General features: G+C 32.6%; 2 protein-coding genes across 3 annotated transcripts; both read right to left on the bottom strand.

The window, feature by feature from the left end:
• Positions 1–16,260: 16,260 nt before the first annotated feature.
• LOC18095765 (protein WHAT'S THIS FACTOR 1 homolog, chloroplastic) lies at positions 16,261–17,710 on the bottom strand. The gene has a single exon (XM_006370408.3). The coding sequence runs from the start codon at positions 17,552–17,554 to the stop codon at positions 16,319–16,321; it is 1,236 nt and encodes a 411-aa protein (XP_006370470.2). The 5' UTR covers positions 17,555–17,710; the 3' UTR covers positions 16,261–16,318.
• A 1,529-nt stretch (positions 17,711–19,239) lies between these two features.
• LOC18095764 (DNA polymerase zeta processivity subunit) lies at positions 19,240–21,641 on the bottom strand. 2 transcript variants are annotated; one of them, XM_024605932.2, is made up of 6 exons: positions 21,422–21,641; positions 21,214–21,263; positions 21,035–21,106; positions 20,826–20,938; positions 19,934–20,123; positions 19,240–19,756 (listed from the first exon to the last, which is right to left on the bottom strand). In XM_024605932.2, exons 2-6 carry the CDS (start codon positions 21,242–21,244, stop codon positions 19,539–19,541), a joined length of 624 nt encoding a protein of 207 aa, XP_024461700.1. In that variant the 5' UTR covers positions 21,245–21,263; positions 21,422–21,641; the 3' UTR covers positions 19,240–19,538. The 2 variants fall into 2 exon arrangements, with proteins under 2 accessions (XP_024461700.1, XP_006370469.1); XM_006370407.3 differs by having other exon boundaries at positions 21,214–21,248; positions 21,422–21,638.
• Positions 21,642–22,110: the final 469 nt, after the last annotated feature.

Below are 22,110 nucleotides of genomic sequence, written 5' to 3'. Positions count from 1 at the left end.
TTTTATGTTAATAATAATCATAGATTTTAAAAAAATACAACAACATTAATAAAAGTAGTGTTGTTACTTATTTTAGAGCTCTAAATAAACAAAAAAAAAAAGAACAAAAGTGAGAATACAACAAAAAAAATTGAAAAATGGATATTGAAAGAAAATAAAAACAATATGTCAGTGAGAAGAGAATATACCAAAACGTTTAGGAAATTGCCGAATACTAGTTAAGAAAGATCAAAATATATAAGATTGAAAAATTTGTTAGTGTATTTTCAATAGATAAAAGTCCTATTGCTAAAGAAAAATCAATTTAAGAAGGAAAATTTTAAATTGGATGTTTAAGGACTTAATTAGATTTTTTCAAGGTTTAATTGAATTTACTGAGGTCTTAATTGCAAAAAAAAAAAAATTGAAGTCAATTTAGGCTTTATTTGAAAATAATTAAAGTTTAAGGGTCTAATTGCAATTTTTAAGAGTTAATCTAGTCAAATTAGGGGCTTAATTGCCTATATATTAAAGTTTAATGGATAATTAAGAATTTTATTAAAGAAATCCAAAACTAAGGACCAAATTGAAAAAGACTCGTGAATATAAGGGCTAACGTTGACCAAATTAGGGATCAAATTAAAAAAAATTAGAAGTTTATTGATCAATTGAGGGTCAAAATGCACAAATTTAGAACCAATGACTAAAATGAAAATAGCAATCAACATTGGGGTTGATCTTTAACAGTTTTGACTGATCGAGTAAGCAATTTCAAACGAATGAATGAGAAGCTACTGATCTTTAAATTGAGTAAAGTTGGGTCTAAATAAATGGTATACACCTTCTCTACCAGCTTTAGGTGGTCTCGGGTGAAAATGATATTAGAATTTTTTCAGCGGGGCCTCGAAAATGGGTAACTTAGTTGGCCCTAACATCGCAAGCATCATGTAAAAACCGATTTGTTTTTCGTGTGTTTACACATAAAAGCTTCTTAATATATTCTTATCAAGGGTTTACAATACTTCCCTCAAGATTAAGAGGTCAGAAATGAATTCAATACCTCGCAAAACCCTAGCAAAATCCTATAATACCCCTCTTGAGATAAAAAAAAAAAAAGGCTGAAAATAAATAAATAAATAAAAAAGATATGATAAGATAAGAAAATGAAGAAAAATATTAATAAGAAACATATGTGTATAGGTCCAAAAGTTTAAACAAAAGTTTTCTTACAAGTTTGTGAGAGGTAAAATTTTTCAAAGAAAAGCCAAGAGAGAGTAGTTGTTTTAGGTATACATTGCTTATTCAAAAGTAAGTCATATGTGGCCTGCTTTTGATTTTATATATATATATATATATATATATATATATATATATATATATATATATGTTTACAAGCATAGAAAAGAGGTTTAGAATATTTAACAAATGATGTTGCATTCATTTATTTGTTCCTGTGATTTTTATTTAATGAAGTTATTTTGATGTTTTTGATACATTAAAGTTTTTATTTAAGTTTTTTTTTTTGTAAATATTGTTGTTTTAGTTTTTGTTTAATTTAAGTTATGTATGTTAAAGCAAAAATGTTTATCCTGGGTTTGTTATGTTAGGCTTATTCATGTACAAAATGGGTTAGAAATCACAACATTTTCTTAGTTTATATTAGACAAATAAATAATATAGCTTACTTCAGGTAATGTATATTAGGGATGTTAATACATTTCTTTTATGCAATCAATCCCTTTACTTAGACTCTAAGATCAATTAAGGTTTCTAACGATCAAAATATTAGGTAACGATTTCTATTTATTTATTTTACTGAGAAAGAACAATAATTTCTTGTTATTTCTACCTATATTATTCTCAATGATCCATATATAAAAGGATTATAGATACGATGCCTCGTATATGCAACAAGTAGATTTAAAAACAGAATAAAATTATCATTATTAGTTTAACATATGAACCGGCATTCACTCAATTTAAAGATAGCTAGATATATCTCTCAAGAATTGTTAAAATTATACAACAATATTTTAAAATTACATCCATTATGTAAAAGTTTTTGGATTTAATAAAACAAACCTCATCAAGATTTATATATTATTATTGACAAAAAAATCAATTTACACATGTAACTACCATAAAAATTACTACTAATATTTCCATTTGGAAGATTAAATTTATTTTTTTAAAAAAAAAAAGAGAAAGAGAGAGAAACATAATGAATGGTTGGAAAAAGCTCAGCCAGCCACCCCCTAAATGGGTAAAAGAGAGAGTGTACCAGACAAGACCCAAAAAAAGAAGCAAGAAGATGACAAGCAGAAGGACAAAAAATCTACCACAACTACTCGCATGATAATAATTTCTCGTAGTGTTCTTCTCTTACTTTAATGGGAAAAATATCAGAAATGATATGACGATGACGAAGGCATGTTGAATTGAATTGAATTGAATGGGGTGGCAGGCATGGCAGGGAAGGGCAGAGGCAGGTACAGGTTGACGTGTATGATTTGTCCGAGAGTTGCCAGGTAAGTAAGGTGGTGGCGGGGTGGTGGCGGGGACGACTGGTGACTGGTGAGTGGTGACCACTGAATGGCAAGATTCCAAGGAGGCGCGTACCATCACGTCATTACGTGCCCCCTTTCTGCTCTCTTTGTCATTGTCAACAGGGACTCATGAATAAAGTGAAGTACACACCAATATTGCCTATTTATTTATTAATCCACGCTATTAATTTTATTTTCACCTTTAAACTTTTATTTGTTGACATTCAATAAACCTTTTTTTTTTAATTGAATATCAAATACAACTTTTAATGATAGATGGCTTCAATCTTTTAAGATTAAGCTTTTTTAAAAATATAATTTTAATACCAATATAATAAAAAAAATCACTTATCATAATTGATTTTTGTTATCACTACTAGCTTTTACAATTTTTTTTTTCTTTTAGTTATTATTTAACTTGCTTGAAATTGAGTAGATTATTTTTTCTTTCACGTAAAAATTAAGGATTGAAATGAAACTTGTTAAATTCAATAAATCATGATTTTTTTTCCTGAAATTGTTAATATTGAGAGGGTATTTTGCCCTTCAATGAACCAAATAAAAAATAAAAAATTAAAAAAAAGTTGGGATTTTCAAGGGACAAGTCCCAATGAATTATATTTAAAGAGCGTTTGAAAACACGTGCAAACCGCGTTTCCTCTAAATTCAAATTTTATTTTGTTAAAAATTAATTTTTTGGTATATCTTAGATCATTTTGATGCGATGATTTTAAAAATAATTTTTTAAAAAATAAAAAATATTATTTTAATGTATTTCGGTATGAAAAATACTTTAAAATAACACTGGAATCAACTCCAATAATGGTCTACTTCACTTGGAAATAATAATAATAATAATAATAATAATAATAATAATAATAATCGTAGCTCCGTCCTTCCATCTCTCCGCAAGAAGAGGTCCCTTTTCTCCAAGTTGTTTACAAGTCATCTTCAATAGCATTTCTCTTCTGTCAAACCTTCAAAATTGTCCGACGAATTAATGGACCAATGGTGGAAAAATTTGTTTGATTTTAGAGACAAAAACCTTTCAGAGGGCCCACCTAAACACCTTCAAAAAATCCAAACTTAGCATTTAATAAGGAAAAAAGTAACAAGGACAACACAAAAATAATAGGAGATTTTGTCTGTAGGATCTCTGAGCCCTTCTTGTGGGTCCCTCCACCAGATGAGGACCATCTGTCCCTTTATGACCGGCATCCCCTCATTAACACGTGAATCTGATTCCCAGTTTTCTCCTCTTAATTAGCCTGATTAATCAACTTGGTTTAATTAATCATTTATTGCCTCCCTTATAGCTAATACTTTGATGGTTGGCTCATGCTTTCTCATGGTCCGGCATGATATTTTTTTTATATATATATATAGTGTATAAAAATAATGCTCAAACATTGTCAGTATATCTTAAAGAAAAAAAATAAATTTATAACTTGATGTCATAGAAATAGAATTGAAAAAAATAACCATGGTTAATTTTCAAAAATAAAAATGTAGAAGGATAAAATCGACAAAAACCCACCCGAAGCTTAGACCAGACTGGGTTTCAATAGAAATTGAGAGAGAATTGATCCAGTGTAAGACGACCAAAAACCCGGGTTAACCCATATCTCGGTTAACCCGGGGCAAAATCAGTCAAAACTGGGTTAAAACCCGTTGACTATTTTCCCCTTTTATCAAAATGGTATTGTTTTTACTTTTTTATAAAACAAAATGACTTGGTTAACTTGGGCCAACCCACTCAATCCGTGACATGGTACTTGTCTCATATTGACTTTCGGGTAGGGCTTAAAAACAATGAGAAAAATTAAGGAGACCAAATCCTAAATAAATCAAATGTCAAATGATGAAATTAAAAAAATAAGGATAAAAAAATAGTAATTAAGAGAATAAGGACCTCATTTGAAGAGAGAGAGAGAGAGAGAGCAACCTAAATTTTGAATTGAAGGGCAGGATTGAAAAAAAAAGGGACCAAATTAAGAAATGAAAAAATAATCAAGAGAATGAGGACAAATTAAAAAAAAAAATCAAGATTATGGATCTAAGGATGAAATTAAAAAAAATAAAATTTAATAAAGGGCTAAGAATCAAAATTAAAAATCAAACATTAAGGGTCAAACCTTAAATATCATCAAATTTTGAATTGAACAGCAAAATTAAAAAGAAAAATTAAATTCACAAAAGAATTCAAAATAAAAATAAAAACTAAGAGAATGAAGACCAAATATGAAAAAAAATAAAAATAAGATCATGGATCCAAGAATGAAGTTGAAACGAAATTAAAATTTGATAAAAAGCCAAGAATCAAAATTAGAAATCAAAATATTGAGAGTCAAACCTAAAATATCATAAAATAAAAGGACAATCTTGATATAAAAATCAAATGTCAAAAGATGAAATTGAAAAACAAAATAAATCAAATTTGATACAATTAAAAGAATGAGGTTCAAATATGATAAAATTAATAAATAACATGCTATTTTTTGATTTTTTTTACAAGGGCAATATGTTTTTCAAGATTTAAGAGAGAAAAAAGAGAGGGGGACATTGTTGAAGCTTCATCGTACATGGAAGGCTACATGCACTTTACTACTGTGAAGGGAGCTGCGAGACGCATCAAACGCCACCTTGAAATGTGGTTTTCAGCCACTAAGAGACGCCGCACGTGTTATCAAAAGATATGAGCGCCTCCCACTTGCCAACAAGTTAGATCTTTTTTTTTAAAAATTTAATTTATGGAAATATCAAAGTACTCATAACCACCCTAGATAATATTAACAGAAAAACATAATAAAAAGACCAAAACTCTGCTCAACATTTTAGCTAGTAACTATATTGTGCCAATAAGAACAAAAAAAACCGGATAGTCTTCGCCTTTATAGTTAAGAAAATTCAACTTTCAATAGGTAAATTTATAATTATTTCATTGTAAAATTAATTTCACAGTGAAACGTGTGCACATGGTGCAAGAATGAGTTATTTTATATTTTGGTATAATTAATTAATGAATGAATGAATTAACTAATTAATTTAAAGCCGTTGGTTTGGACGGACAATCCATACAGAAATGGAAAATGTTTAATTATTAACTACTAGCTAGGGTGTGATAATGGTGGGTGTGCAGATTAGATTAATGGAAATGCTACTGCTCCTGCTAATTACAAAAGATATGTTTTAGCCTAGGAACACAATCAAAAGTCGGACACCATTTAAAAAAAAAAATTAGAAAACGAAAAGATTCCTCTAATGAAGTTCAAATTTTTTAAGCTAATCTTATAATTGTAAGACCTGTAATTGGGTGGGACCCGGTAAACAGCTCATTTTATAAGAAAATTGTTTTTTTAATCAAAATTATTTTATTTTATTTTGTTTTTTAAATTATTGTTTTATTAATCAGATCTAGTATTAAACTAAGTTTGATCCAATTTTGAATTGTGAGTTTTTTAAGCTAATTCATCAAACTAAAACAAGTTTAATAAGGATATCTAATGGAATATATATAAAAAAATTCATACCATATTGATTTTAGAAGATTTTCGGCCAAATATCTTTTTGTTGTTTTCCTTGATAAAAATGGCATTTCTTGGTTATCTCAACAAAAATTGAATTCTTTCTTGATCATAGATTATATTCAATATTAATTATAGGGTGCATGATTTATTTTGTCATTTCCCACCCACTGATTGGCGTAGTTAAACTCATCTATCTTGATTGCAATCTTAATTATGCATCACAAGTAATATATATCAATATAAATGCAATAATTTCTGTCCAAGTTATTCAATGAATTATCCATACGAGCTAGGGCCATGGAATTGACCAATTTGTTTGATATCACGTCTCTAAATTGTCTTTTCCTTCAATTTATAATCAAATTCATTTGTCGTGTGTATTTTTTATTCCCCAAAAGAAGATCATGCGAAGAGATAGCTAGCTAGGTGGTGCTAAAGTCCCACTTCAATGAAATGTCAAGACAAGGGGAACCCGATTAATTGTCATCAATAAAAACATTTGGTCACCATCACACCTTTGTCATGCACCATCAAGCGTGGAGGTTGGCTTGAAATTTAATATTCTCATCATACATCTATTTTAATTAGTGCTTTCTTCACTAGACTCATTCTATGGCACGATAATTGCTCTCAATTCTTTATATACATTCAAGTCCTCGAGTGTAACCTTAATTTGAGAATGATTTTCAATGCATACACCATGTTCTCAGCCAAATCTGTGGTTAATCAAAGCTAAAAAAATAAATAAAAAATATAGAGACAATCATTTTTTCTGTAATATTTATATTATCACCTACCGGATCCCCCCTCCCCCTCCCTAATTTATTCTTCTTCTAGTGTTTTTTTTCTATAGAAAACAACACCATTCCCTCTTTATCTTGTTACAAACTAAGCTCCTATCATCACAACAAATCTGGTCACCCCAACACTTAGTTTGTTAGTATTAGTGTTCTAGTTTAATTTTTTTTAAGACTAGCAACATCAAGTAAGCATACCTATCTATTTTTTTTTGTTGTAACCCATTTTTTTACGTTAGTTTTTCTGGCATTTTTATATAATATATGTAGTTTGTTTGTGTGTTTATTTATTTTATATCTTTTTCCTATGAAAATTTATTGTATGAACGTATGATTTGTACATGTTAGGGTTTGTTTGAGATTTTGAAAAATTATATTTGTTTGTCATTTGATGAAATCGAGTTATTATCGATTTGTATGATTAAAAAGTTTATTGATCAAGATGTTGTTACAATATATCTTCTACAAAAAAGGTTCATAAAAAAATACTTGTGTTGATTTGCACTCAGAGAACCCTATGTTCCTTACGATACCATGGTAGAAATGATGGTTGAGTTAATTTCTAGTTCTAGCAATGTGCATATAGTTGTAGATGATAATAGTAATTGTTATAGGAGTATGGTTATAGATGCAATGAGAATGAATCAGGGTTCTGTAGATGAATATTCAATTGTAGATGAAGAACTGAATGTAGATGCAACTAAGTTTTTTGATTTTTTAAAATATTTCAACAAACTATTATAGGATGGGTGCACAATCACAATAAATTATTGGTCATTGCATAGGAATTCACCATCAAGTTAGATCATGGGTTGAGTGAGGCCGATTAATTATGATATAATCATCAAATGAGTGAGAAATATTTTACCTGAAGAGAATAGGCTGAAAGAGAACTTTTATGCTGCTAAATCCATGATGAAACCATATGGTCTAAGATACTAGAAAATTGACACGTGTCCAAACTTTTACATGTTGTACTACCATGAAATTATAGATTTGATCGAGTGCAAAACCCATGGGCATGCTTGGTATAAATCCATAATTGGTAAGGGAAGGATTTTTATCGCACATAGAAAACTGAGATACTTTTCAATCACTCCTAGACTGCAATGTTTATTCATGTCTCCAAATATTATTGAGCACAATGATATGGTATCATTCATGTGATACGATGGATGGAATGAAGTCATGGTACACTCTTCTGACAATGAAGCCTAGAAGCGGGTTAATAGGGTGCATCCTTGGCTTTCAAAGGAACTATATAATGTATGTGTTGGGTTATGTACAGATGGGTTCAATTCATTTGAGTCATTTGTTGCACCCTATTTTTATTGGCCGGTGATACTCATATTTTACAACTTGCCATCGGGGATCTATTAACTCTTATAATATTTAATCTCATTACATCTTTCTCTTTAACTATTAATAGTTATAATCATGTACTAGGTTTATCAAATGAGAGAACAAGCTAGTGGTAGTTTGAAATTATTATGTTTGGGTCCTAAAAAAAAGGTTAAGTACTATAATGAATATTTTATCGATGAATATGTCTTTTACAATGAAGAGTATGGGTAAGTTAGAAAGACCTATAGTAGTGGAGTTTGAGTTAAAGGATCAACTTCTAATGAGTTTGAAGTTGATTATTATAGAAATTTAGAAGAGGTGATTGAATTGCAATATCATAGCGAGAATAATAAAGTTTTTTTATTCAAATTATATTTTTATGATAGAGGAATCATAGTAGATTCTTACGTTGGTTTGGTCAAAATTAATACAAAAGCTAGACTTCACAACGTCAATGATATCCTCGTTTTTTTCTAAGCAATACTAACAAATTTATTATACATATACTACTTCCTTTAGAAAGGATTGTTCTAGGGTTGATTGGTTATTCGTAGTGAAAACCAAACCAAACCTAGAGGTCGTGTCCAAGTTATTCAAGAAGGTAATGATGAAGTAACCGCGAGAGACGATGTATTCACCAATGTTTTTTAAATGAATAATAAAATTTTGTTTTTTTATTTTAATTCTTTTTTTTTAAATATTAAATACAATACTAATGAAATTACTGATAGAACTTTAAACACTGATAAACAAAGTCCCTCAAAGAGTTTCAGAGAGTTGGAAAAAAAAAATAAGACTTGCCACCTTAGATATAATTCTCTAATGGTTTAATTCTGTTGATAATATGCATATGATCACTAATGGACTTACCAACGATTTATTTTGTTGGTAATATGTCATAATCACTAATGAATTTACCAACAGAATTAATGCCAAAATTATTTTTTGTTTGATGCACTATTTCCATATGTAAATCTATCAGTGATTATATTACTGATAGAATAACAAATATAATATGGATCACAGACAATATGTTTTTTGATGATTTTTTTCATTCAAGATTTCATCGGTAAAGTTTTTTTTCCAATTAAATAAGTGTTTAAACACCAATGAAATATTCCGTCTATGACAACCAATGTTCTGGTAGTGATCATCGGCTAATTAACGATTGTTTAAAAGTATTAATTATTTCCATGTTTATTTCTTCTTGTTTTGATTATTCTTAATTTTGTTTTGTAATCACACGGTAGAAAATTATTTGAATATCTCGACTTTAGATGATATCGTTTTCAAAGCATTAGTTTGGTTGTCAATTTCAAAAATTATCTCTTCTCCTTGTTATTATAGGTTTTGTTGACATAAACACGATACAAACATCTACATTATAATTCATTGATTAAAGGAATTTCTTATTTAAAAGATGAATGAATTATTAATTAAAAGAAATCTTGGATTATTAATTAAATACCAACAAGAGAAAGTCAATTTGTAGATTATGCCACAAAAATGGACGGAGTCCTAGTGCTTAGTTAGGATGCCGGGTCCCATTTTTTGTACCCTCAAGAAATTTATTCGATGGTGACAGTGTAACATTTGATAATTTTATAGGCTATAGATGGCGTCCTAATAATAATAAAGAAGAAAAGGGTGTTAAAAAATGGTATCTTTAGAGATAATTGGGATTGTCAAAGGGAGGGTTAATTAATTATTAATTAATGAGCTAATTACACTACTAATTGTTGTCAAATGGCATGCTTCATGATCGATGTGCGATTTGGTTTTGGCTGAGTTGTTGTTGTTGTTGAGCACAGCACATTGGAATCCCCTAAACCCAGAATTTCTCGATGGCATTTTCTTTGCCGAAATCAACAGCCAAAATATATTATGAAAATACACACACCACCACCACCATCCTTCGAAAAAGATAGGTGAATAAACTAAAACAAGAGCTAGCTAGCCAACTTCAATGCTTAATTTTGGTCCCCTTGTGCTATAGAATCACACATCCCTTTCATGTGGGTCATATTCCTCCACTACCGTCTCATCCTCTACCACCATTTCATGTCACAACAATGAATAATATACCGAAATTGTACGAGTGAATTTATTATAATAGCAAGCTCGGATTCATCGTCACGTACACTCTACGCACAAGGCCAACTAAATGCCGACGATGAGGACAATGACACTTGAGCCAATGACTTTTTTTTTCATGAGAAAAAAAATCTGGGGTTTTTCTGAGGACAGAAAAAGAGAAACCAACCCTAATAAGTATCTAGGGGTCCATGCAATGTGTTGTGCCTTAGGGTTTGAGGGTTGATGTAAAAGAAGAGATGGAAATGTGTGTCATGTAAGTTGACCACTTTGGTGATATAAACCATATAATATTATTCCATATTTTCAGTCGAGGTGGGGTTTGCCAAAGTAATGGACAGTACAAAGCATAGAATATGGATCCCAATCAAGAGAAGGCAGGCATGGGACCATGATGGGAACCCTAACTTTCTTACCTTGTGAAAGGGATCACTCATGTACCTGTCCATCATCTTAGAATTGATTTTGTTGCTTCCCTTTTCTACTTTTCCTTTTCTTCTCTCCTAAAACTACATTTTCTCTGTGTACCTGAGGGTCCACACACACATAGCACAAGCCATCGAGGAGGGCAAGGTCAAATCAGAATTAGATGGCTCGAAAGTAGCATTTCTTAACAACCGTGCATCACGACTATCCCAATCCAACAAAACGATGCGGTGAAAACTGTTGAAAAATAAAAGAATTTTTAGGGTTTGATCATGTCGACATGGTGCTGCTTAATGAGACTGTTGTAATGCTAAGTGCACCCCTATTTTCTCGAGACCGATGGGGAGACCTTGCTTAAAATAAAGATCGAGAGGAACCATTTTTTTGGAGTTTACAACACACAAACCTAGACTGACTGGAAAGCTAGCTAGGGTTCTGCTAATGCATCTTAATTTACTCCAATTAATCATGCACATTCTCATTATAGCTACGAGGTTAAAGGGTAATGGGCGATGCTCTGATCATTTTCTTTTGAAAAAGGCATGGTGGGGTCAAGATAAGAATCCACAACACCCCAAAAGAAAGAGGGCATAAACCATTATTCACCTAGAAATCATATCTTACACAATGAATGAACGAGTGAATATTTTTTTCCTTTATGTGGGAATTTCAATGACCTGCCATGAGTCTACTTTACGTGGATGGATTTGGTGTGATAGGTGGTGGAGTGAGGCAAAAGATAAAGACATTATTTATTGCAATTTTGAATCCAGAAAACACCACTACATGGACGAAACATTGAAAAGAGAAATTAAAGGAACATGTACTCATATATACCCCATAAAGTAAAGGAGCAAGCGAGGAAACTGCTGCAACTATATTTTTTAATTATTTTTTCTGGCTAGGTTTGACAGATTTGCTGTGGAAGTGTAAACATCAGCTTCTCCCACTAGCACAAAATATCCATGTGCTATGACCATCAAGTCTCCCTCATCCCATTAATGGGGCCTTGGAGATTGTGGTTGCATATCCAACTCCCCCATCTTTGGTAAAATCATTATGCTCTCTCTTCCCCTCTCTCATCTCAATAGTTCACTTTATCTAAAGTGCTGCAAATAGTTCCTTCTTGTCGACATTAAGCACCACCAATCAAAAGCTAACCACTAAAATCTAATTTCATGCTAGCTTGCCTAAGGGAAGTGCGCAAATATGATAACTAACATTGAATTTATTTTCCATGTGGTTGGATAGGAGTGAAGAGACATTGGATTGGACTAAGTATAGACTCAAGATAATAAAAAAAATGATTCTTAATATATATGCCATGAACAAAGAGAGATGGCCTATGGCTTTTGATATGTTTTGAATCTTTTCTCATATTTCTCCATCCCAATCTCTCAAAGCTTCACATTCTCATAGTTGATAATGAAATGATCTTAATTTGTTTCTGAATTGAAGGTGACATTTCAAAGAATCAGCCAACACATTGGACCGAATAAATGTATGAATTTTTTGGTAATATTACCGGTATCGGGAGTCCATGATCATACTGTGCCAACGCCAATTCATTGCACAGATCCGAGGGTATACATTGGGCCTACCAACAATGAACCATTAAAACTTGTCGTCTACAAAAATCCGATCCCATGCCCATGATCATGGTCCTAAATTAGTCTGTGGATTAGTTTATTCTATAGACCATAGGGCATATATATCAAGTACTATTATTCTAGTTTTTCGAAGTGCGCCAAACTAGTCCCAAAATGGACCGACCTCAACTGAAGGTGATATATCTAAACATACACTCCCACATACAAAATTGACTAACTAGTTCTCAAGCACTCTTAGTGTCATGTCTAATCTGTCCACAACTCAAGAAATTAATGGAGGATCAAAGCAAATCGAAAAGATTACATCAAAATGTAATATCATCATGAAACAAGAAGGGATTAATCAATCCTATTTTACGGCTCATATTACTTTGGAATTGTTAATGCTTCCACTTTGGTGGCTTTATTTTGATGATAGGGCTATGAGATTTGGATGCTTTATGATCCATTGTAGTAGCAAGTGCCAAATGTTTTCAATTGACACAGCAAGGACAAAACTAAATGAAAGAGATTAGTTAGATGTCATTTCAATTTGTTGTGCACGATCATATTGTAAGAATATCGAGTATTCATTCTCTGTATTTTTTGTTGATATTGTACGTATGTTACTCTAGCCCAAATGATCATTAGATCTTGACTATCTTTTTCTTTTTCTTTTTTTCTTTTTTCTCGCATTTAATCTTTTAGTTATGTGATTGGCTAATCATCGTAGAAGGCCACTCATCCCATCTTCTTTACAACGTTTGGCAGACGAATTGATCGCACTCTTTCAACATAAAATGAAGAAAGAAGAAAATCATAATTTTCCCTTTTGCTCTAGATCACATTTTGTTGCTGAAACCACATTTTCCAACAAAAAGAGAAGAAAATCCTGCTATATATTCTCTTATGCCTGGTAAATTCTTTGCAGCAATATATCGCAATTTAATATATGAGCACTAGCTAGTTTATTTAGCTAATAGAATTAGTTAGTTGCTTGTGAGCTGCGTGAAGCTTTTTTTTACCGTATTATTAAACTCGATTTGATCTGGTTAATCATTCGGATAACATATTAATCCAATCTTTGATCCATGCCGTGTTTATTAGTTTATCTAGCTAATAAAATTACCATATGTTAAATCAAGTAAATTGGACTTTGGAGCTTGCTTGTACAACATATGGAAGGATCATGAGAAGCAGCGTAGGATTACTGCCCAATCTATAATTTAAGATCTAATGAGCCTTCCAATAATACTAATAAAAATAATAATAAAAACCTAACGCTATCTAGTCATCTCAAACACGAGTTCTTTTATTGTTATTTTAGTGTTTAAAAGCCTTTCTTCACGGAAAATTATCAGAGTAGAAACTAGCTAAGAACCAGCAAAACAGGCCACTTGATACAAACATGATAGGACTGAATAAAAATCATTGGGCTGATTAAGGGTTCCACCACGAACTAGTGATAAATCTTCCCCGCCAATCAACCAAAGGGTTTCCTTTTTTTTAATCTACTAGTATAATGACTTTCTGCGGTTTACAATGCAATGATATGGACACTAAACCATTAATCAGGGAAGAAAACAAACCAAAAGTTGATGATGATGATGATGATGGAGATGATTCAGATCACACAGGCAGCTGGGACTGACCCCAGCATAGCCCTTTACATGCACCTCATAGATAGATATGAACCTTTTATAGACACAATTCTCATGTGCAGATTTATTTGAATAGTAGTAGTTTTGTTCTATTCGCTAGAGCTGGATGACTAGTTATAGACTATAGAGGGATCGTTTCGTTTTTTTGGGTTGGTCCGGTCTGTTGCTCTTTTCTTGTGCCAAATTTTCCCTAGAGAGCTGTTTGCCTTAAGAGGGTTGGTAGAGGGTCGTTCAAAATCAATCTAGTGTGGAGGAGATTTGGAATATATTTGTTTGGTTCATTATTTGCATGTGAAGAAGAGTTTTTTTTTACTACTATTCTGTTGTATTTACATCAATTAATGTAAATCAGGTATCAGTTAGTCTAGTTAATACTATGATGCTGTCCGAAGAGATTTTAGTTACTATCAGAGAGAGGTAGCATGAGCCACCATCATGGAGCACAAGCTTAGGACCAAAAATGGCAAAAAGAAGAGATGCATACCAAATTTCAATTTACTGATATTTTTTTTTATATTATTATTAACGTGGGTGTCTGGGTTAGCTTGCGCGCACCTCGACTAATCCCATGAACCCTGAAATTAACAACCATATAAATCTCCAATAACCTTAAGATTTATAAAAATTAATAATTTCTAAAAAATAAATATAAAATTTAACCAACTATACTTATCGTAATTTACAATATCTTTGCCATAATTATGTTTGTTCTTAAAGTGGACTTTGTTGAACGGTAAGCGGAAGAATGGGCTTGGGAATGGGGACAGTTGGGATGGGGAGATCGGTTCTAGTGTTAGGCCCAAGAAAGGGCAAGCTAGCAGGATTGTTCAGGAAAGAGATGCAAAGTATGAGAGAGGGCTTGGAGCGAGGTCTGTAGAAGATTTTGACCTGGGAAAAGCATTTATCTCGAGCATTTAGAGAGAGGACTGTTGTTTGAGTAATTAAACATGACACTTCATGATGGATATCGATCATAGAAGATAGTCAGCAACAAAAAATAGAAAGTTATGGGTGCATTTCTTGAACCTCAATTCATATGTTTTAATTTGCATTAACCATCTACTGAAGATGAATGTTTTGGACATTTTAGACACAGTTCATGCATGCATAATCATGATCTACTATAATACTGATTCATCATCCTCACAATAGGTAGCAGAACTTGAAATGACAAGAATACTTGGCATGCAAACCTACCAGAACATACAATGAGATGGAATATTTCCACAGAAGCAATCACAATCAAATAGATGTTCGGGGTAGACCCCAGAACTAACAAATAGCTCATATATACTCCTCCAGTCGCCAAGCCAAATGGACTTGTGAGCATGACAATAACATGATGGCAAGGAATCTAACCCCCAGGGTCTGCATCACTATCATTTTCAATAGGTAACAGAAGCAAGCGCCTGAAAATACAAGTTAACTATCCAGCTTTTCGAAAGATAAGGCACGAATTGCATTACTGCTTCAGATGTCAAATACTCTCCCAGTATAGATGCCATCATCATCAATAGATGAGACAAGTAAACCAACACCACAAATTTGCCATTTTCTTGAATCATTTTATCATGACAACAACAGCCACTGTTCCATAGGCACAGGTAGATCTTATTTAAGGAGGAAAAGGAGTTATTTTTGTTCTTTGTCGTTATCCTAATGTGTTCGTAGGTTGCTATTCCTCTTGTTCTAGAGTAATATTGCCTTCGTTCTCTCGTTGTCGTACTAATAAAGAACAAAAATAGCTACATCATTCAATTGCGTGTAATGGAATAGCAAGACATCTAAGGTAAGTTGCAGCACTAGAATGAAAGTGTAGTGCCAGAATATCTAAAAGAAGCAAGAGAGCTAATAGCTCAACTCTCAATGGTTAAGTGGTAAGGACTTAACTACAAGAAAGGATATCCCTAATTCGATTCCTATCACTTGCATTTTCCAACCCACATGTAAATATATAATTGATTGAAGATGTCAAGTTGACAAGCTCTTCCTGTGATTTGGCTATTAAGAGGGGCTATCCACCCGTAAATCTCGTATAGGAGTGTGTGTGTGTGTGTATAGCTACGAAGATCATTTGCTCAAATGTTGCAAGTTTATCTAGGAAGGCTACTGAGATCATTTGCTCAAATGTAACAACCCTGGAGCCTCTGCCCCTTAACATAAAGGCTCTTTCGAAAACAAGTGCATAAGCTCGTCAACGCAAACAAATTCTAATTACGTGGTTGATATTCTTTCAACATTTTAAGCATTCCAGGAGATGGACTAAAATAAAAGGCATAAACCTGTCAGATCTCAAATTCTATCGCACAAGAACCGGCATTTGAATTTTATTCTAGAAATAAACAAATCACAGTTTCAGGTAAATAATTGTGAAGATGGCATCACAGTACATGAATCAATCGGTGCACGGCCACTCAGAGCTACGAACTTATCATGAAACGAAAGTAAAGGGCATTTTTCGATCAAATTAGAACCATTATAACAATCCTTAAGGAACACAGTACTCCTAGCACCTTTATTAGTGATGTAAAATATACCATGATGCTTTATCAGACAAAGCAGTAATCTAGATGGCAACATATACTCAGAATGAAAAGCATCCAGTTGAGCAGATGTCATCCTCTTCTCCATAGTCAAACTAAGGAGCTCATGAAGCACTGCGGCCACACGCTTTCGCGCCTTAGGATCAGCAATTTCAAATCTCCTTGCATTCAAATATGGAGAAGGGAATTCCATTCTTTGCCACTTCTCAAGTTCCTCAAGATAACTCATGTTTGGCCTAAAACCAGCAGCAAAACACATTTTAAAAGCAAATGGACCAAAAAAGTTACCATCTTTTGATATTCTAGCATTCCTTTTCAACGGATTGATAGAAGGAACACCTTCAACTCTCAATCTTTCCTCGCGAGAAGTAACTGCCAAAGCAGAATCCCAATTCTCCAAAAGAAGATAAGCTTTCCCATTAACATCTTTCACTGAAAAAAAATCTGGGTACTTTGGAATCAACGAGCTCTTGAAATCTTGAGGCAAACCCAATTCATTTTGAATGAATTCAATCTTTTCTAATGGCACCCTACAATCAACTGACAACATCAACAACTTCCTCAAGTTCTTAACCAAAATGGGCTCCATTAGCTCTCTTGCTTCAGCCTCTTCTCTTGCAATCTTTTCAGCCTTCGCAGTGAAAGCAACAAAAGGAGGTGTCCTAGTATTACTACCACCACCAACACGAAAAATTGCAGGATACTTTTCAATGACAGACATAAAGTTCCATTTTTGAACAAACCCAACTTCCTTTTCGAGGTCTCTGAGAAGGAGAGACTGATTTTTTTGTGATTGGAGAATTGACTTGAGCTGTAGTATTAAAGATGGCTTCTTTTGTAAGTCCATGGCTCTGTCAAGGTCTTGGACTCTGTGGTATATTTTCCTCTTAGGTCTTCTTCCTCCACTTGATTTTTGCCTCGATGGAATCCATATTGAGCCTGGTTTTTGAAATGGGGTTGGAGGTGACAGTGCATAAGAGTTTTTTTTGTGACAAAGACAGGATTTTAAAGATTTGTGTAGGCCATTAAAAATGGAACTTCTACGCATTTTGGAGGTCTCTTTGGGGGGGGAAATCAAACAGTTGGAGTGCAGATGTTGTGTAAAGGTGCTTTGTTGTGTTGGGGAGAGAAGTCCACAAATGGGCTTGGATCATTTGGTTATTGTGGACTGACTATGCATTTGGAGTTGGCCCTTATAACCTTCTGCTATGTCAAATAGATTCTCAGAGCAAAGTTTGGCAAACATGGGTTTTTTGTTTTTCTTAGTCTTCGAGCTATTTTTTTTAATCCAATAATAAAAAAAACGTTTGTATTAAAATTATTAAATCCAATCTAATTTAAATCCAAATATATATTAATTTAGGTTTATCCGGAACAATAAAAATATCAGTTTCAACTTTTAAAAGTTGAAAGCAAATTGTTTTGATTTTTTTTAAAAAAAATCAAATTAAATTTTAACTGAATTGTAAGTTAACCATCAAATTTAGATAATCAAATCGGATTAATTTTAAGTTGATTATTTTAAAAACCGAGCATTGGTCTGATTAGTTGTTTATGGTAAAATTCAAAGATATTTTGAAACCTAAGTTTTAATATGAAAGCTTTTAGCTTTTTAATCCTATTTAGCATAACTATATTTTAGCATTTTAACATTACGTAGAAGAAAATAACTAATTTGTGTACTTTGTAAGCTTTGATCGGACTAGAGTGACATAACTAATTGCCTTTGTGGCAAATTGGCATGGGAATAGTAGTACATGGCTGTGATTTTAAAACCATGCTATTTGAATTTGCAAGTGATTTTTACTTTTTAATAAAAATTGTGTTTGAAAAGGGCGACTGAAAATATGTTTTTTAAAAGTTTAAATTTTTTATTTAAAATTAATTTTTATATTTTTTTTATTGTTTCGATATATTGATGACAAAAATAATTTAAAAAAAATTTTAAAAAATTATTTTAATGCATTTTTAAATAAAAAACACTTTAAAAACAATAATTATCACACTCCTGAACACTCTCAAAAGCAATATCATTATCAATTTATAGTATAAAACATGAACATGGTTAACTTCATTCAAGGTTTAGATTACCGATATGGTGAATTAACTTAAATCAACCTGAATTTTTTTTTTTAAAAAAAAAACCTTTAAAGTAATATCGTTTAGATCTTAAAAAACCTAGGTTGACAGGTCAATGTGTTGACCTCTTACAATTATGATCAAATTTATGACAATATATCAATCATGGAAAATCATTGCATTTTGTTAACTAAAGTGGACTATAAGCATTTGAAATCATTTCGTGTCTAAAACCAAGATTTACAAGCAAGGTGAAATAATAGTTTAGGGATAATCCAACCATTAAATCAAAAACAAAAGATCTGAATAATCATGCACTGCATCCATACGATAATCATGGAGGGATACCTTGGTTTTGCTCTTCAATTGCTTAAAAACGCCACTACCTACCTAGGCTGCCTTGTGCTTCATGCTTTCTGTAGCATTCTTGCAAAATGCAATTAACTCAGAAAAAAACATTTATCAAAATGAAGGAAAAAAACGAAAGCATCATGAAGTCCATTAACTTGGAAAAACTTCTTGAGTTTTTAAATAAATTGCTCTTCATTTGACTAAACAAGCAAGACAAGAAGTCCTGTCAAACATATCTGCAACTCATGGGATTGCTTTGCCAACATTTATCATGCGTATTTACTCAATCTACTCATTTCTAACTCAATAAACAAGCAAGGAGCTCAACTTGAATGAAAAAAGAAGAAGCACACAACTAACTACTAAGTATGCATGGTGTACTGTATCAAATGGAGTATACCATTCTATAACACCACGGATAGACCTTGTATTACTGGAACTCTAAACTGTTGTGGATAAATGTTACTCTAAACTGTGTAAGAAAAACAAAAAAGGTTCTTACTGATATGTTACTGCAAGGTGGTTTTATCTAAACAAGAAACAGAAGTTTAGAGGATGTGTAAAACAAGTTGAGAGTAAATTTGTAGATGTGAACCGGCAGGCTATAAAATCTTCTTCTCTTGAGGCTTTGGTTCAGATAAGCTAGGATGTTCCAAATATAACTGCACAGACAGAGGTTCACTACTCATGGATTTGATTGGTGTTATTAGTGAAGGTTGCTGCCACTGTTTTGTGTCTGTTGGTATCCATAAATCTGCAACCTTGCTTGTGCTAACATGAGGGAGGGAGCGAAAATAAGCAGTTATCTCCCACCTGCAATCTGGTAAAAGAGAGAAGTTAATACTCGGCTCTAATCTCTGAAAGTGCTGAATAACTCACAAAAACTAAGTGGGACAGCAAACAGCATGAGCCTTTGCTTGGATGTTGTGGAACAAGCAACTCCGACCAACCAAGTGCAGATACTGCATGCCAAATTACTGCCACATTGACCACTTACCTCGGGGAAGAACCTTGGTAAGACCTTCTGAGACAGAGAGTTTGACCAAGAATGATCTAAGAGAAAACTCCAAGTCACCTTCTTCCACTTTTGAGCCATAAGACTGGTCCATTGCGAGCTTGAAAATGAATCTCTCCAGTGGGATGTTATCAGTGTTAAAGAAAATTACAGCTACTCTCTCCACCAGTCCCTATTTTGAAGCAGAATCCATATTTCAAAAGAAAAATTAAAACATAGACTAGATTGTCACACATGCAAAAATTTGCTTGATTGTATCCAAAGGTCAGGGTAAAATCAGCTGAAAAGGGGATCAATTCACCATTGTAAATGGCTCAACAGTTAGGGCTGTATATAATTTGAACGTACTGCATCAAATACACACTCCAATTCAGCCGGTCTAATAGAGGATAGAATCCACAACACCACATGTATAACTTTGCAACACAACAGGATGGTACTCAAACAGCTATAACATAATTTAATAAGAACACAACTGAACAAGTTCACCTGATAAAATTTGAATGTTTCAAAATATATTTTTGCCAAAGAGTTGATGAAAGAAAACCAAGAAGTACACTAAAGCAGGAACATTGTAACACACTCACAATTGCAGGCACGGAGACAAAAATGATCAAATCCAAGCAGTTATTAACAAAACCATTCCACTAGCATTAGAAAGTAGTTGCAAAATAAAATCAATCAGCAAAAGGACTCAGTGTATACTTCAAGCACATCCACATACCGGATTTCTACAAAATACCAGAAAAGATTTTTTCCTATTATCAGTATTCAGTACTGCATTAAAAAAAGAAACCAGTAAAAAGTTCTCTTTTCATACATTCAAGCACATTGACATACACTAAAGGATAAGGGAGAAAGATCAATAAGCAACCTTTTGGATAAAAGGAAGAAGCCCAGAAACAGCAGAGTGAATATAATCTCTAAGCTGTGGATGCCTAGCTCTCTGCACTACAACGTTCATATACCTCCTCCTCTCAAATGCATCTTCACCAATCAAATCCAAAACTCAATGAACCAACATGCTAATTATTATAAAGTACAAAACTTTATATAAAAAAGTGTGTTTTTTAGTTTCAGTACCAGAAGGATAAACTCCTTTGAGGAAAACTACTGAAGTAATTGCCACTTCCAAGAACTCAACTAAAATTCTAGCTGTTTCATCAGAAAAAAAAAAAAATTATTCTAGATATATTATAGAGAGTGAATTCAAGAATCTATATGTCATAAATAAAGAAAGAATTACAGCGAGGAAGGCTAACATGTAGGAGATTGATTATTCTTACTGTCCATTTATCTGCAGAAACCAAAACTGATAGTTGAAAAATATTCAAAATCCACTAAGAAAATATATGTCTCAACAATCTAACAAGAAAAAACCCCAGAAAGATAGAATTTTTAATCCAAAACAGAAAATTGGAAGATAACACTAATTTAATCCAAAACTTATCTATCGATGGCCTTACTTACAGTTTTAAACCATGATAAGATGACAGGTGAACTGAAATAACATGAGTGTTATTGTGTTGATCAGAGGGAGGCTCAATTGCTGGTAGACAATGGCTCTCTTTCTGGTCAGAGGATAGGCTGAAGCCTTTCTCATGCATCCAAGAATTGCCAAGGAAGGATCCCCATTGCCAAGAATTGCCTCTATGTTGGATTGACTGCCTCCTAATTTTGTAGGCCTTAGTGGCCTTTTGAGGCTAGATTCTTTGGACCCTTATATTTGTGGGCTTCTAAGTGTTTGCAATTCTTGCCTCTAGCTAGCTCTCTTGCATAAAATTCCCTTTGTAAAAAGAAAAGCATGGAATACTTTGGCATTTTGAATTTTTCCTTTTTCTTTTTGGGGTGAAGGATGGATTTCTTTGGAATCATCTGTTTTTAATCCATTTATTATTTTTTTCATTTAACAATTTTTTTAAATTCTACTAATTTTTTTTTTTAAAATCAATGAATTTAGATAGGATTCAATTAAGATAGATTTTCAACTCGAGATCTCAATCCAGTTTAATAACAATAAATTATTATTATTATTATTATTTAAAAAAGGAATATTCAGGATGCTAGTTATCCTTGAAGAATATTTTCATCAGAAAAAAAAAATTGTTATGGGTTGGATTGTACTTTGTTAAAAAATCCAAAACTCAAAGCCTAAACCC

This window comes from Populus trichocarpa, chromosome 1, assembly GCF_000002775.5.
Source record: "Populus trichocarpa isolate Nisqually-1 chromosome 1, P.trichocarpa_v4.1, whole genome shotgun sequence".
NCBI lineage: Eukaryota > Viridiplantae > Streptophyta > Magnoliopsida > Malpighiales > Salicaceae > Populus > Populus trichocarpa.
This window is presented reverse-complemented; position numbering and strand designations above follow the sequence as displayed.